At 42.5% G+C, this 16,472-nt stretch overlaps 1 protein-coding gene across 2 annotated transcripts in view; it reads right to left on the bottom strand.

The window, feature by feature from the left end:
- The window catches only part of kdm6ba (lysine (K)-specific demethylase 6B, a), a 38,677-nt gene that overhangs the window by 1,840 nt on the left and 20,365 nt on the right, over nucleotides 1–16,472 (bottom strand). Inside the window, exons 3-22 of one of the 2 annotated variants that reach the window (XM_057319975.1) lie at nucleotides 13,520–13,620; nucleotides 12,071–12,163; nucleotides 11,527–11,650; nucleotides 11,249–11,344; nucleotides 10,950–11,160; nucleotides 10,506–10,745; nucleotides 8,874–9,038; nucleotides 8,268–8,765; nucleotides 4,945–8,051; nucleotides 4,724–4,850; nucleotides 4,275–4,380; nucleotides 3,966–4,171; nucleotides 2,881–2,969; nucleotides 2,728–2,799; nucleotides 2,462–2,610; nucleotides 1,878–1,992; nucleotides 1,596–1,783; nucleotides 1,337–1,478; nucleotides 1,117–1,243; nucleotides 41–211 (exon numbers count right to left, since the gene is read on the bottom strand). In XM_057319975.1, coding sequence (XP_057175958.1) covers nucleotides 41–211; nucleotides 1,117–1,243; nucleotides 1,337–1,478; nucleotides 1,596–1,783; nucleotides 1,878–1,992; nucleotides 2,462–2,610; nucleotides 2,728–2,799; nucleotides 2,881–2,969; nucleotides 3,966–4,171; nucleotides 4,275–4,380; nucleotides 4,724–4,850; nucleotides 4,945–8,051; nucleotides 8,268–8,765; nucleotides 8,874–9,038; nucleotides 10,506–10,745; nucleotides 10,950–11,160; nucleotides 11,249–11,344; nucleotides 11,527–11,645 — 5,928 coding nt within the window. In that variant the 5' untranslated portion in view covers nucleotides 11,646–11,650; nucleotides 12,071–12,163; nucleotides 13,520–13,620. Of the gene's footprint in view, nucleotides 1–40; nucleotides 212–1,116; nucleotides 1,244–1,336; nucleotides 1,479–1,595; nucleotides 1,784–1,877; nucleotides 1,993–2,461; nucleotides 2,611–2,727; nucleotides 2,800–2,880; nucleotides 2,970–3,965; nucleotides 4,172–4,274; nucleotides 4,381–4,723; nucleotides 4,851–4,944; nucleotides 8,052–8,267; nucleotides 8,766–8,873; nucleotides 9,042–10,505; nucleotides 10,746–10,949; nucleotides 11,161–11,248; nucleotides 11,345–11,526; nucleotides 11,651–12,070; nucleotides 12,164–13,519; nucleotides 13,621–16,472 lie in introns of both variants that reach the window. The other variant, XM_057319892.1, reaches the window with a different exon arrangement.

Consider the following 16,472-nt stretch of genomic DNA (forward strand, 5'->3'; position numbering starts at 1 on the left):
TTGAAACCCTGTTCATGACTGGGTGTGTGGATGCACTCACCAGGATGAAAGAGTCATACACGTTCATCAGCTCTTCAATGCGGTATTGCTCCAGCACTACGATGTTAGAGAGGTTAGTGCTGCATTTTCGTGCACAGTCCTCACAGTGCACCACATACGTCTTTCGACTGCCATTCTCACTGGTCACAAACAGCAGGTTAAACACCTCCACCTGCGCAACAGCAATCAAACCACAAGCTCTTATTAAAACTCACATAATCCTCATTAGTGCCTGATGTCTGCTGAAATGAACGGTTGGGGGGAAGCTAAAAGTTTAAAGTCGAGCTTTGGGGTTAGTTAACATTGACCATTTAGCCGTGTTACATCACTATCTAGACCTAAAAAGCATTTTTCTCCATTAATGGCATTTCTGAATTTGCTGTGTATCGTAATATTTCTGCTAGCACAATTGTTTTAAGGGGATAATTGGAAACCTACATGACGGCTTTTGAGAAGCTCTTGCCGTTTGTACCCCAAAACGAAATTTATGTCATGATTTATTCACCTTCACGTCATTTAAAACCTGTACATGACTCTTCTGTGGAACATATATGCCCGGTTTCACAGACAAGGCTTAGACTAGTCCCAGACTAAAATAAAAGTTTGAGCTGTCTTAACTGAAAATAACTTGCCCAAATATATCTTAAAACATGTCATTGCCATTGTTTTGTCTCAAGATGCACACCAGTAATGTGTTTATCTAAGGCATTTTAATAAAAGCGATTTAAATATCCTAATTTAAGTAAGGCATAGTCCTGTTTTAAGATAAACCTTGTCTGTGAAACCGGGCCATAGATTATTTTGAGAAAAGTAAGAGGGGCCCAAATGTTGAGGCACCAACATTCTCCAAAACAGGTTTTGTGTTCTGCAGAAGAAAGTCATATAGTTTTGGATTGTCCACCCTGGATTGTCCAGGGTGAGTCGAGAATAAAAATGGTAATTTTGGGGTAAACTATGGGTTCTGTTAAATTCCAGTGCAGAATAACGAAAGCTGCATTATGTTGACTTTACCCTAGAGTCGTATTATTACATTTGACATTAGAGACGTTTTCTATACTGGGTTTTGTGCCTACTCACATCACACTCATTACAGTAGTAGGCCGGCTCATCCTTCACTCTACTCTGGTAGGAGATCTTCTTCCCTGCTGCCACCAGCTGGTCTCTCAGTATCTGAATGTGCTTAATAGACCGGAGGAGACAGTGTCTGAAAAGGAGGAAGCAAACATTTATTAAATGTGCATGCTACTTTGTGATGTATGATCTTGTAAAACAAATTGTGAAGGTGCTGCTAACTCACTTGATCATCTTGTAAGTGTCTGGGTCGCTGATTTTGACAGTGCGAGCAACGTTCCAGGACACATGAATCATGGGAACGATGGACTTCACGTTCTTTACCTCATTCCACTCAAATCTTTCCAAAGCCAACTGGTACTGATATGCTACAAAATGTGACAATAGACCAAAAGTGAGAAAGTTTTACACATTTTGTTGTGAAAGCATCTTGCTTGCCAGATGAAACAGGATTTTTTTTAAGTTGATAGGTGGAAGTTGCTCACCGTTAAGAGGTCCCACGTTCCAAGCAATGTTGTTGCACCAGCCTACAGCCTGAACCCAGTGTACAGTGCCTGCATTAATCCATACCAGGTCTCCTGGCCTCTGGATGAACCGGTACACAGGTATATTTGAGCGGTACAGGTCATCCAAAACCGGCCACCATGATCCTGTTAGGTAGTCCACTCCATGCCTAAGGAAAAAAGATCAGTTGTATATTCTCAATTTGCATTGCCTGATACAATAGACGTGCTGTGGTGGTGTTTTCATTTGACACGGTTTCTTACTTTTCACAAAAATCACTGATGGCCTTCCAGTAGTTATTGTGTACAGCAAACCACTCACAGTCACCAGGCCCGATATTGATATTCACAGAACAGAAGTTGTTGTTTTCCTGGTGTCCTGTTAACCGAAGCATAAACATCATCAACAAGGTAAACTAAAAGTTTGAAATAGTTGCAACCAAAACTACTTATTGCTATATTTTTTTACAAGTGATTTGGTTTACATTTAAGTTGTACAATTGTAACATTTATATTATGGCTTCATGTGCAAGTTTCGTGAATTTTAATGAAATGTAACACATTTCAACACAGCCTATATGCATGTGAAGAGCTGACTTTCATTAAATCTCCATATGAAAACGAATTTATGTGTTCTAACAGTAAACACAAATTAACCGTGACCAAGCCATAATCTGCCACAAACATGCTTAGTACACTATTACTATAATAAAACCATGATTAGTTTGTCTAGAGAAAGGGAGGTCAGACATACACTACAAGATGATTAAGTGTTTCAAAAAGTTCATTCTTATGTGGCACCTATTTTTTTGGCCAGAACCGTGGTGTTATCTTAGACGAACACAAACCTGGTGTGCGGCATCCAGGGACCTTCATGTAGAGCTGTACTGTATTCATTCCAAGAATAGTGTGGCCAACATGACTCAGCATATTCCCACTGGAGGACACACGCATAAACGCTGGTAGCTTTTGCAGTTCCTGCAGCTGTGGCTTCCATCTATGAATACAGGAAAAAACATAATTTAATAAATTATGATCTATATAGGTTGCCACAGAAGGCTACATGTTATATCCACAAGAAGTGTCATGACTTTTCCTTTGTCAAAGATCTTACCTTTTAGGATCAGACAGGTCGATGTTGGTGCCAAATTTAATTATTTTTCCAACAGGTTTCTGGTCTGTATTACTGTTAATATAACAAAACCATTTTAAGTAATTATGTATCTTTATTACATTAATTTTTTTATAATATTAGTTGATGATTCACCTGGAGCTGGGAGCAGAGATACTGGTTGTGCTCTCAGAGTTAGTGGCTGGTTTCTCATCTTCATCATCCTCATCACTGCCCTTCTCTTCCTGTAAAGTCAAATAAGTATGTTGTGAGATGAGGTATACATTTGTTATTGGAAACCATTGTAAAGTTTATAACAGAATTACTTTAAAGTAGGGATGTTCATATTGACCATTTAACTGTTAAACGATAGTAAAAATTAATACTATAATACGATTAATACTATCAATTAAAGGATATAAAAGGTATGCTTATTTTTTTAAGTTAAATAATAATAACTTAATAATAATTCAATCACACATGTATTTAGTTTTCTGTATAGTGAAAGAAAAATATGCTATAGGCGACATGTGTTCACTCACGGAGCGTGCGAACAGGTGTAAATGCCCTCCGAAATGTTTTCAATTTCAACGTTAAAATCCGATCACGCAAATCACTTGACGAAACTGGACAAGTGTAATTCATCTGATTGTTGAGGCCACATTTGTCAGGGCTTTACTCCTGAAAACAGAGTGCGTCACTGGCAGCCTTGCTCAAGCTTAAGTTCATTGTTTTAAATGTAGACACGCGACAATCACGCTCACAACGTGCTGTGACATTCTCTGTCTTCCCGGCATGTCTACACAACAGCGAAATGAAGCTCAGCAAAGCAAATAGCAGAGCTACTGCAAGGGAATTTCGGTGCAATCAATTTATCCTTTACATAAACTTATCTCATGGATGCTTAGCATCGGCAGCTTCCCATGCGCTTCGGAAAGGATGAGAAAACGGCGCGACCTGTGGTTTTTCCCTGCCTTCTTTTAGACATGACGTAAAAGTTTGTATTTTGTGTGGGTATATATATAAAATGAGACGCAGGCACGCAGCATGTATTTTTATTTAATTCCAATTTAATATTAAAATCTTATCAATTAACGGTTAATGTTCGGATAACGAGTGTCAGTTTTCAGTTAGGGAAATTAACCGAAATGAGCATTCCTACTTTAAAGTGTTTATAAAATACAAAAAATGTAGATACAATTTATTGCGTTCAAACTTTTATTGTGTGATTGTGCTAATACCTGTAAGCTCTCTTGGAAGCTGGAGGCCTGGTACTGAGCGTACTTGGCTATCGTTGTATGCGACCTGCTGCTCTCACAGGGCCAGATCTGGCCAGTGCCGCTGGGATCCCAGTTCTCATCTGCTGGCTGCTGGACCTGAGTCCGCACTTCCACTGCATGCTCTGAGTTTGCCTCCACCAAAGACTTAGTGGAAAACAGGCCCAGATCTATAGAAAGGGAAAATCACATCACAAACAGACAGACTTGTAGTAGATTGTATCTATTCAGTGGATTTTATCAATAACATCTATGCATAATATATTAACTCACTCAGTCTAAGGGAACCTGCTAGTCCCCTGATGACAGTGATGGGGTTCTTAGAATCAGTGCAGAACTGCAGCAGCACTGGAGAAAATGCATCTCTCTTACTCTCCAACTGCAGAGAAACAACAACATAGCACAATTACAATAAGCTTTTAATAACAGAATATCGATCTGGTAGAATATACAGGACCATTCAAGGATGGACACTGTCAAGCATTACATAGCATTACATATGAGCCACTGTGGTTACTTGGTGCAATTCTGGTGCTGTTCCGCCCGAATGAAGGGGCCAAGTACAAATGTTGAGTTTATAAACAGTAACTAAATATCCTGTGTAGTGTTCCTTTAATGTTACGGATTAGAAGTTGGGGTGCATGTATTAAAGTAAACGACCAAAGGGGGCAGGAGACATTAAGCATGTTATTGAACTTGTGTTGTTGTGAACTTAAGCTTACATAGATACTCGGTGTGGGAGGGTTCAGCTTCTCTCGAGGGATGGGATGCTCTATGGTCAAAACTGGTTTGACCGAAAAGGCAGGTAGGAGGTAAGATTCCCTAAACTTCCCCTTCATGCGAGCTCCCCTGGAACAAAACGTTTTTATGTGAGTTTCATAGTACATGATACAACTAACATCAACATACTGATTCTGCAGCCAGGAAATACAGTGTGACTTACTTGCATGCTCTGATGATTTCACTAGCTGTGTTCTTTATGGTGATCTCCTCCAGAGGAATCCTCCTTTCCTCCACCTCTGATGCAATGAACGTCTCCCTGTCTCCGCTTTCCACCTTTATGAGGCGGATTTTCAGTTCTTTGGGTGGTCCATCTGTCAATGCCTTTAGTTTCTGCAAGTCTTCAGAACATAATGCTGATGAAGCCGATGGGACATCGGAGGAATAGCCACTGTTACTGTCTTCACTCCGCGCCCACTCTTCCACTTCATTCTGGGGGCGACTACATTCCTCTTTCCTTCTCTTCTTGTCTCGGTCACTCTCATGCTCATGCTCCTTCTCCATAAACTCCTTACTCTGAAGGTCCAGGTTACCTAGCACCTGCCTGCTCTTCTTTTCCTTGTGCTCCTTGTGCCGTCGACTGGAGCTGGAAGATGATGAAGAAGAAAGGGATGCATCATCTTGCTTTTCCCTGTGCCTTTTTCTCCTCTCTTTCCTTTCCTCGTGTTTCTTGCTACTGTGTTTGTGTTTCCTTTCTCGTTCTCGGTCTCTGTGTCTGTCCTTTTCCTTATTGGGTTTGCACACCTCCTGCAAGTCTGCCTTTAAGTGGTCCTTAGAAGGAAGCACGTGTTGGTTCACCTCATAGCTATGACCAAGTTCAGCAAGTGAAGCCTCGGAGATGGTGGTCAGCTTTGGTCGTTCTTCCAATAACTCGACCAACTCCTTGGCTGTTCCAGTGTCCTTCTTTCCTGTGGTTTCATCATCGTTGACCAAATAATTGATTGACCGACTTAGCCTCCTCTCTGATGCCCATTCTGTGGGTGAGAATGGGCGAGGTTGATCAGAGTTACTACTGGCAGATGTTTGGTTTGGACTGCTAAAGCCTGGATGACTGGCTAAACCTGATGTCGGGGAAGTGCTTTGTTGTTGACGGCAAATGTCAGGCCCCAGAGAAAGAGAAGAAGAGTACTTAACTCCCACAAAAGCTGAGGGAGGAGGGCGACCAAAGGGCCCACCACGGTAGGTGTATTTCTGGCTCTCAAGAACAGAAGCAAGGTTTTTAAACATGCTGTTCACACCCGTTTGATGAAGGTGTGGCCGCTGAGGTGGTGAACAAGATGGAGTTTCATCATCTTGATCTGCATCTTCATCATCCTCACACTCACTTTTTTCTGCCTCTGGAAGTCCATACAGCTTAGCCAAGTCACTGTGGCGATAGTTTGTACCTGATGTGGCCAGACTGTTTTCTTGGGACTGCATACTAGCGGCAGCAGGCTTGGGAATCACCTTTAGAACTTCATCATCTTCCTCAAGTGAGGAAGTACGGCTGCAAGGAGATGCCAGTGAACCTTGCCGGCTCAATACAGGTGGACTTGAATGGCTGTCCTGCTGATAATCCCCAGTCGGAGATTGCTTTAGGGCAGGCATGAGGTCTGGAGCGCATAAGTAACTTTTTAATGGAGCTACATTGATAGAAAACGGATGTTCTGGTACAGCTTGTTCTCCACTCTGACCAGAATACAACTCCTCTTCTTTCTTAATGGACTCATCCAACATCTTCATAATGTTAGCTAATCCATCAGGCAAGAGCTCGGAAGGTTCCTCCTCAAATTGTGCACCATCAGAGTCACCGCTGCAGCTGTTTGAACTGCTACCAAGACTTCCAAGCCCCGTACTAGGCATATGTCTTTGAAGGCCGTTTGCATTTGTGCTGACCAATATGCATGAAGACTGAGCATGCTTGGGGAAAGCCTGATAAAGTTTAGGTGGCTCTCGCAGAGTTGGGGGGTTGGGCAAAGCATCCATAATTCCAACATTATGAGAGGTTTTTAACATGGTAGTGTCTTTGGATGTGTCCGATTTGGATTGATTTGTGTGGTTCTGGTTGTCAGAGGGGAGGATGGGAATGTCATTGGAATTCTGTGATGGGGCAGTGAAGGATGCACCAGTTTTCCGCTTCTCTCTCTGTCTTTGCTTCTCACGGGCATATTCAGTCTGGGGTGTGAGAGGTGGTGGTTGGGATCTTTCCAGAAGAGTTGTTGCAGTTCCAGTAGGACGTGGTGGCATTCCACCTCGACTCAACCAGGGATAGGGAAGGGAATTCTGCCTAGGAGGCGAAATGGAGGAGGGTGCATTGGCAGGAGACAGGCGAGGAGGTGGAGGCTCAGGCACACTACCGGATAGAAAACGCTCCAGACTTTTGATGGCCGATTCATTGATGGCTGATTCATTGTGTGGCTTTGTCTCCACTTTCTGTCTTTCTGGATTCCGTTTCCACTCCTCCTCCTGTTTTCTTTTCTTCTCCGCTTGCATGTGACCCTGCAGCTTTGCATCAAGTTTGCTTAAAGCATCAGCAATAGACTGGGGGCTTGGGGCAGCAGGTTGCAAACAGGGCCTTTGGTGGACTGAGGCTGGAACAGTAGCTGCCTGAGAATCCGAGACGGGCTTTTGGATGGGCACTGTGGTGTATGAACAGTTAGATACTGGCTGAAGAGCTGAATTGACTGTTACATGCTTTTGAGGTTGAGGGTGTTGTCGGGGTGAACTGACTGCCTTTGGGAGAGTGTTCGAGGTATTGCTGGTGATGACGCTCTCTCCTGATATTTGATGCCCTGAGTTTAGGGTGGAGGAAGCTGAGGACAGTGGGGTGTAATTAGGTCTATTCTGTCCTGGGTGGGAAAGAGTGGACTGCTGAATCTGAGATTGTGCCACTCTGTGTGGTTGTGGTTGGGTTCCAATACCAGAGTGGACATCCTGATACTTTGGACATGGTACGCTTGGATTAATCATGGATACATGGTTTGGGTTTGAGATTAGCACTGAAGAATCTGTGGCTCTCCAGCTACTCAAAGCGATATGGTTGGAGCAGGTGGTAGAGGGTGCTGAACTCAATGAAGCAATGCTTTCACCATTTCTGTACAATTCAAGGGAGTGAGATGGATAGGGAGTCTCCAGGTTCGGGGTAATTACAGGTGCTCGAGCAGGAGCCTGAGGGGGGCTCACACGGTGGGGGGTTCCTGGACCCTTGTTGTCCTTACCAACCCTGTTCTGTGCCTGGGAAGGGCAAGCAACAACCTGAGAATCCCTTGTTGCAGAATAGTTACGTGACTCCTAAAAATAAATGTATAAAAGACTTCAAGTCAACTAAACATATTTATAGTTTACACCATATTCTGCAATATGATTTATTTATAGGAACAAGTAGACATTATCGCATATTACACAGATAATCCTCAATAGTCCTCAAAATAAGTCCTAAATAGGTCTTTTGGAGCATCGTAAAGGCAGATTTAGTTCAATAAAAGAGTAAATGGAAGCTTTACTTACTGCATGCTGTCCGTGTGTAACCTGGTTCCTCCAGGGTTTGTGGAGGTTGTGCTGAGGTACTGTGGCCTGGGCTTGGCTGCTGGCCGGTGGGCTGGTGGAATAAACCAGCCCTGGGTGAGGCTGGAACTGGGGGTGACTGTAAGGCACAGTGGTGTGGTTTGCTGGTGAGGGTGCCAGGTGCTCCCTATCTGCCTGCAGTGATGATGTAGGTGGTGGAACCTGACTTTTAAAAGAACTTACTCCAGAATGTCCTCTTTGTGGAGCAGTACTCTTTGGCTCCCCTTGGCCTGAAGGTCTGTTGTTGGAATAGGAGTAGGTAGGATGGTGGGTGGGTGGGTTGTGTGAAGCTGATCCCACATGTTGTGGCGACGGTTGAGTCTTGTGTGATTGTGGAGGAGGACCTCTGTTCTGTCCATAGCCTCTTGTGGGAGGAATAGTAGGTGGAGACATAGTAGATGGAGGTGGTTTGTAGGAAAAACTTCCAAGTCCTGGCTTGTCCTATTAACACAGAATAGGGAGAACATGACATGAGGGCTAACAAAACAATGAGACGTGACAGACAAACTATGGGACAGGATGCAAAAAAATATTGTAAGTATTACTGACCTGGAAATCCATGGGTCCACTTTTGCGTTCAGACTGGTTACAGGGTGCTTCTCCTTTGTGCAATGGGTTCCAAAAGCCAGGTTTGTGAGGGGGGTAGTGAGGGGATGGCTGTTGATTCAAATGAACAGGTGGCCCAGGTATTCGCTGCATGGCTGGATGAAACATCTGCTAAAAGAGAGACTCTTTATAAACTTGAACAAAACATTTAGTTCTCAAAGATGCAGAGTTATGACCTTATAAACATGATATACTTCTAATTAGTGTTGTCAAAAATATTGATATTTCGATACTGGAAAATTTGAAACGGTTCCAATACGCATGTCCAACGTATCGATACCAGCTGCGCGTTCTCGTTCTCTCTCTTTTTTCCGACAGTGAGACACACACACTGCACGTGAACGCTGTGACGACAGAGCTCTGCCGTTTGCGGCAGTTAAATGGTGTTAATGTTAAAAAAGATGGCCAATGCAGTGTCTCAGTAACACATCTGGCGCTCGGTGCACACCCGTTTACACTTCCCATGTTTACCATAGCGCTCTATGTATGTGCGCTGATCAATAATTTCATCCACTAGTTTCATTGTTTATGTTAGAAAGATGGCCAGTGCAGAGTCTCTGCAACAGTTCTTGCGTAAAGTCTGCGTTTCTGTCTATATGTGCACTGATCAATGATTATATGTGAATAAAAGCCGAATAAAAATGTGTTAATCATATAACTGTATTAACTAACATTAACGAACAATGAATGAGCAATACATTTGTTAAAGTATTTATTAATTTCTTTTAAATGTTAGATAAAAAAATACAACTATTTATGTAAGCTCTGGTCCATTAATACTGACATATACAACTTTGATTTTAAATAGTAAATGTATTAGTAAAATTAACTTTAGATTAACAATTAAAAAATAATGTAAAAATATACCTCATTGTCTAATAAAAATAAACAAAATGTTATGTAGGGCCTTAAAGAGTACATAAATAGGGATTTTTAAGGTCCTACTTTGGTTTATGGAGTGTCCAACAACAAGTTTATGTACATAGGTGTAAAAACACTATTATTTCGTAATAATAGGCAGTTATTCTTACCTTACTTCTTGACTGACTCTCAAATGATTCGTTCCGCGATTCATTGGTCTAATCCCCTCCTTTCAGCTAGCCTAGTCTGATGTGATTGGTCAGATGGTCTAGTCTGCTATGATCGGTCTACTGCGAATGAGGTACATACAGTGTTTGGGGAGAAGAGTGAAGCTTTCGCAGGCAGTCCTAGCAAAACGTAGGCGGGGACTTTATGTAGTGACGTAAATCCGTGGCTGTTCGCGAATCGGACTAAGGACAACTCGTTTGCGTGATTCAGAGTTGAATCCCTTTTTTCCATGCCAATAACTTTGTTATTCATTCACCTTCGGATTTACAACTTGGCAGACTGCTTACTTTCAAACACGGCAACATTACACACTGCATGAAATGTCATTTTCATGATCTCATGTTATGTACTCTTTAATGTTATGGCATTTTTTTCCCGTGTGGTATTGAAAATGGTATCGAATATCTATATATTTTTAGGTATCGAATCGAAGTTAGAAATTCCAGTATCGTGACAAGACTACTTCTAATTAAAAATTATGCCAACCTGCTCAGACCGAGAGCTCTTTTTTCTTTTGTTGGGGCTGGGGCAATCCTCAACGGGTCGGTGCAAAGGAGTAGGGGTGTGCTGAATGACAGAGTGCTCTCCCAGAGGATCCCCTGGTCGTTTTAAATGCCCAGCATGAGAGTGAGGTCCCCTAGGTTGCTGCTGAGTCTGAGGTTGAGTCCATAGATCGGGTAATGGAGGCATGGGTCTAGAACCATGCTGAGGATGAGGAGCACCATACTTGTGGATGGAGGAAAGGAGAGGTTTGTGAGTGAACTCTTCAGGTGTGACACAAAAAATTTAATTGTTGATAATTAGCAAATGGCTTTTATTTGCAAAGAAAACCCTTGTAAAAACAATGTACTTATGGAATAAAAAATGTATGAAAATTATTTACATCAAGACAGCATATTAAACTTAATGATGTTTATTGTCAATATCCACCTTTAGTAGTTCATTGGCTCGAGCTGTCAGGTGTGCAGGTGGTCCTGCATTATAGCCATTGTGCAGCCGGCTGTAGTCATCACCAGGCAAAGGCTCATATCCCTGGCCAGTTCTGGGTGGTTCCCAAGGCCTGGGAGGTGCAGGGGGTACCCTTTGTAATCCTGGCAACAAAGCCTGAGACAGGTCTTGTTTATCGCCTCGAGGTAAGAGACTAGGAAAAACAACGACACATCAGCATGCTTCCTTACAACCAGACACAGCTTTGTGTAATAAATAATAATCAAGCTTTAGAAACTTACCCACTGTTTAAGAATTTACTTGGATGGTTTAGTCCAGTCATGTGACTGGGAGGGAGATGAGGGAGAAACTGGTGTTGAGTGACACCAGGTAAGCACCTATCAGGAAAAAGGGAAATAGGACCATTTTATTTCTTTGTTCATTATTGTAGTAGTTAAGACTGCTTGAAAAGTGAATTTATCAACCCAGTGAGTACTGAAATTATCTGTAAGCAAGTAAATCATTTATTCTGACAATGCATCAGCCAGTGCAAAACACACCTCCATGAACACAAAAATACCTGGAGGGAGGTGGCCATGCGCGACTGCCCACGGGAGCCCATGGTCCCCGGTTGAGTCCGTCCAGAGGAAAAGGGTCCCGTGTGCTGCACCCACCAAACTGTTCTGCTGTGTGATGCATCCAGCCTAGTCAATAAACAAACAACAAACATTCAGTCTCATTCCTGCAAAGTCATTTTAGTTAGAAGCTCACAGAATTTATCACCTGGTTGTGTTTAGTACAAAATATCAAAGCCAATACATTGAGCAATGCTTAGAAAATCCTTCAGAACTAATCCCGAAATTCAAGTAGGTGTAACACTGAACCATTAAACAACTAAACCTCCATGCTGATCTGAATTTGTTTTCCTCAAGTCTGGCCTAAAAAGCCAGATGGCAGAGCATTCGACTAATCTCTTATTAATTATATCAATGTTACTCAACTGTATAAAATGACACTATACTGCTAAAAATGTAAACTGTACACATGTCCGTATTCATCCAAAACCAAGCAAACAATAGATGCCACCACTGTGTACAGCTTTTTTAGAAGGTCTTGGTACTCACCACACTAGCTGCGAGTGTGAAGCCCTCCACTGCACAACAGTGAGGGCCACTCACCAACACAATGGAGAAGCTGTGTACTGCTACTCCTGCCAACTAGAAAGTAAAAGAAAAGAGATGGGGCTTGAGGGTGAGGCACACAAATACAGTTCAATCCATTAAACACAGCAGTGGGGGAAAAAAAACGTCCCTTGTATGCTTCATGAGTGTTTGGCCTGAAGGCAGACACAAACAAAGAAACGCTCTAGAATTTCAGTACCATGGACTATCTCTAGGGGGCAGTACTCTTCTGTTTTCTAATGGGAGAAAAGTGTGCACAGATGGGCTTGTGGGAGTTTACCTATGGGGTGAGTACACTGAGGTCATTATAACCCTTCCTGGGGCCTCTTGGCAGAGGGAAAGAGCAAAGAGAGGGAGGGATGAGTGGGGCCCTGGAGTCAGGCCAGCAGTGCCTGTTTGCATGTGTACATAAAGGAGTGTGTGTACTTGTGTTGGTTGAGTTTGATTATTTGCGTGTACGTGTGTGTTGTGTGTATGACAAGAAAGACACTGAGGTTAATCTCATTAGGCCAGGCGTGATGGAGAGAGGAAGAGACGGAGAAAGAATCAACGAATGGGGGCTGGAGCTGGCAGCAGAAGGCCTAAACAGGATGGAGGGATAGATTAAGCAAAAGAAAGACAGATCTAAAATTAAAGTGTCCTTTTGGGAGACTCCAAGTGAGAAGACCGGCTGTGCTCATGTTGCCCACACATGCAAACACACAGAGCTTCCCACACATTTTGATGGCACACTGGATCCACACACACACACACACACACACACACACACACACACACACACACACACACACACGACTGAAATTGCTTGGCACACACACATATGTATGCATAAAGAAAAGATGCCCAACACTCTAATTATGGACTTGGCAGAAGTGCATGAAGAGGCAAACACAAGCTTTGTCTTTCTATAAAACAACACAAGAATACACCGAATTTCATTGTGCAACCCAACAGGCCACATATGCAAAAACTTGCCATCCATAAAATGCAGTATAACCTGATGGGTTGTTCCTAGACTGTAAATGAAAAATAGTCTCGTATTCTTTAAAGTTAAGCTGTTATTTTGACAGTGAGAAAATAATTATTCAAAAGGTACATTTTTAAGACCGATTAGACAGAGCAAGTGTGTGTACATGATCCACTTATTTCTCAGCAGGTTTAGTCAGACGATATGTATGTGTATTTTGAGCCTAGCACAGCAGCCCACCCACTCCTCTCTGGCTCACAATTTCACACTATTAAAAGGCTTCCATGATATTTCAGGAACTCCAGATTTAGCTTGTAGTGGGGATCAAAATATATATGACACTGCAGTTGCATTGTCACGTTTGTTAAGCCTGTGCTGTATATGCAGTCAATTTTGCAAACACACACATTCAGATGTACACTTGCCTGTCAAATAAGCATCTAGCTGCACCTCTCGAACATTTGAAGAGTTAAGGTTTAGCACCAACACATTTAGTCATCTCGCCTGACTTTGAGTTCGTGGATCACTGTAGAAAGAGAAACACAGAGATAAAGACCAGTGCTTTGAATTTGAGCGCTCTGCTTTTACAAATTTGCTTTTATGTTGGCTTTATTTCTACCGTTAGCATTAGCACAGGGCAGTACATACAATTAGGTCTTGCAGGCATGCCATCACTAAACTGACAGACAAGAGGTCAAAAAAGCCGTTTTTAAGACGAAATGTGTTTTTGGGGAAAGGGCACTTCTGAACTGACAACCACCAAAGGCTCGGGTATTCTTTATTTTCTCCCTGTCTTGAGCACAGTTGGACTACAGCATGGGCACGTTCAATGCATGTGCATATTACAGTATTGTGATAGCGCTTCCATCTTACAGACATGTCCTGTCATTTCTTTTCACGAATCAGTCGACTTAAACATTTGTTTCTAGGATAGAATTACAGTTAGTACTGCCACCTAGTGAGCCATTCAGTTTGAGATTTTATCATTTGCACAGCATGGATAAAATCAGGCTGGATGAAGACGATGTAACTCATCAGCACAGTCCATGTACACTGTGTCAAGTAGAACCTATTTTGGATTTACCAGTTCTTTTCAGGCCTGTCATTAAGAAACCACAGGTAACATGGTGCTATTTGACTAGTGTCTATATTATGAGACACTTGATATGCATTAGTAGATATACATTTATAATAATGCTTAATATAACAGTCATGTATTTATATCAAATTGTCTTAGATAGTAACAAAAATGTAATGAAAAGAAATGCTCTCGATTGACATCTTGGGTGGTAAGCAGGACAACAGTGGCATTGTCTCTGACACATAATGATGAGTTATGGTGAAGAGGTATCCAAGTAAAAACGGGCCTGAATACCACGTCACAACTGACAAGACATCTGTGGGTAGTGAATGCATAGTGCATTCAAAAACCACACTGAAACTAAATCTTCTTCAAATCACTTCTTTAAAATGACAAAAAAAACTGCGTCAGCCTCATTTTTACAAGCATTTCTATTCATAGGCATTTCTAGTAATGTGGAAAAGATACCATTTCAAAACTGCTTTAACTGATTTTGGATGAAGCCTTTATTGAAAGAGAATCTAATCGAAACGCATACACATGTTTAATTGGGGAACTCCCATTAGTCAACCATGGAAAGGGCTTACCCCACATCCCAGACTCCACCCACATCTCACGCACTCTCTTTACGGTCAGGTGATTAGGGACGCCCACCATAGTGACAACATCGGAAATTTCTTAAAGTGTGCCGTCATCGATCTCCGCCACGATGTGTTGCTTTCAATGTGCGAACAGGGAGAACTGTAAATTCACAGAGGGGTTTTTTCCCCGTTTTACCAAACCGGGGAATCCGAAACTCATCGTTTTTGATCAAAGCTAGCCTGTGGTGATGTTGATAATAATAATGAACATGCGGTTGGAGTGTGGTTATGATTATTTTAAATAATTTGATTCAGGAACATATGGCAGTGACATCACAATTAGAAAGTCCCCTATTCACCTCCATGTTGCCCCTCAGGTTAACAAAAATCCCCGTGACAACAAACATCAAAAAAATAATTCCAGTCACTGGCATGGTCGTCACACTTAGATCGGCATCTAAAAACACCAAACCAGATGAGCACCACGTCTGTGGGCGTTTCCAACTAACGTGCAGGAAATTACAGCGTCAACCAACTAACCAAGCATAAAGCTGGTTGGAGATTAACGGCCCTAAGAGGTGAATCCATTTCAGGACACTGCTTATGAATGAATGGTGGATGATATCAGTATGGGGAATATGGAGACTATTCCTAAATCAGATCTCAAGCTCCGAAATAGGGCTATGTGTCATGTGAGTGATGTCATTTCCCCCTATGAGAACAATGTCCCACCAGCTATTCCTGCAATTATACTACCATAAAACTACACAAAAGCCAACACAGTCGATTGTATAAGCATGTGGAAGGGAATGTGATGGAATGGAAACAAGGAATACCAGTGTAAGCATGGAATGCGCGAGAGGCGAAAACATATTGGAGAGTAGCAAGGAAATGGGAGAGCTGGAATGTTCGTCAGTGAGCAAAGGGGGCCGGCGGAAGGGCCTGTGGGTGAGCGTACACATTTGGCAATTACATAACCCAACTCTGATAGAGATCACACTCGTACACGAGCACAAGGAAACACAAAGTCACATTTGGATTGCGTCTGTTCCCTGCCATTGATGCTAGGCTGTCGTCATCATCATGGCGTCTCTGCTTTCCAAGCCCGCACTTGTAGCCTCCACACAAACACACACCCACGTGCAGCACAGTGTACATTCTGATCCAGAGAGGGAGTTCAGCTCAGGACACGCTCAACGCTTGCTTGAGTCCCTGCTGCAGAACGAGGTGGCTGCATATAGCTTTTACAAAACTCTTCTTCGCGCCAATCTTCTAAAAATAACATTACAATAAACTTTCACAACCGGCCTCATTATGCTTTCCTAATGTCGCAACAGTCTTCCGCAAATCTTGTAGGCTCCTGTGCAGAGACGTTGACAATATAACAGCCCTCAACCTACTTCCACACTGTTCTCCTGTTTTCTGGTTGAAGCGTCATAACATAAGCCTAGACTAAATACCATCATTCCACAAGATGAGGAGGAGACAAAATGTGACGCCAAGACCAGCAGTGATATGAATGAGATTTGAATCATAATTCGGTCACAGTCACAGTATGAATGTACTCTAAAATTACCTAGAAAAGCATCAGGTTTCTCTTAGTGGCAATGTCCTGTTAAGAGTAAATAACAGCATCAGGTGCTGTCACTGTGGTGAGCACTACTGGAAAAACATGCTTAGTCAATGCCCTGAATGAGATGGAGGCTATTACTGACA

Source organism: Triplophysa rosa, linkage group LG1 (genome assembly GCF_024868665.1).
Source record: "Triplophysa rosa linkage group LG1, Trosa_1v2, whole genome shotgun sequence".
Classification (NCBI taxonomy): Eukaryota; Metazoa; Chordata; class Actinopteri; order Cypriniformes; family Nemacheilidae; genus Triplophysa; species Triplophysa rosa.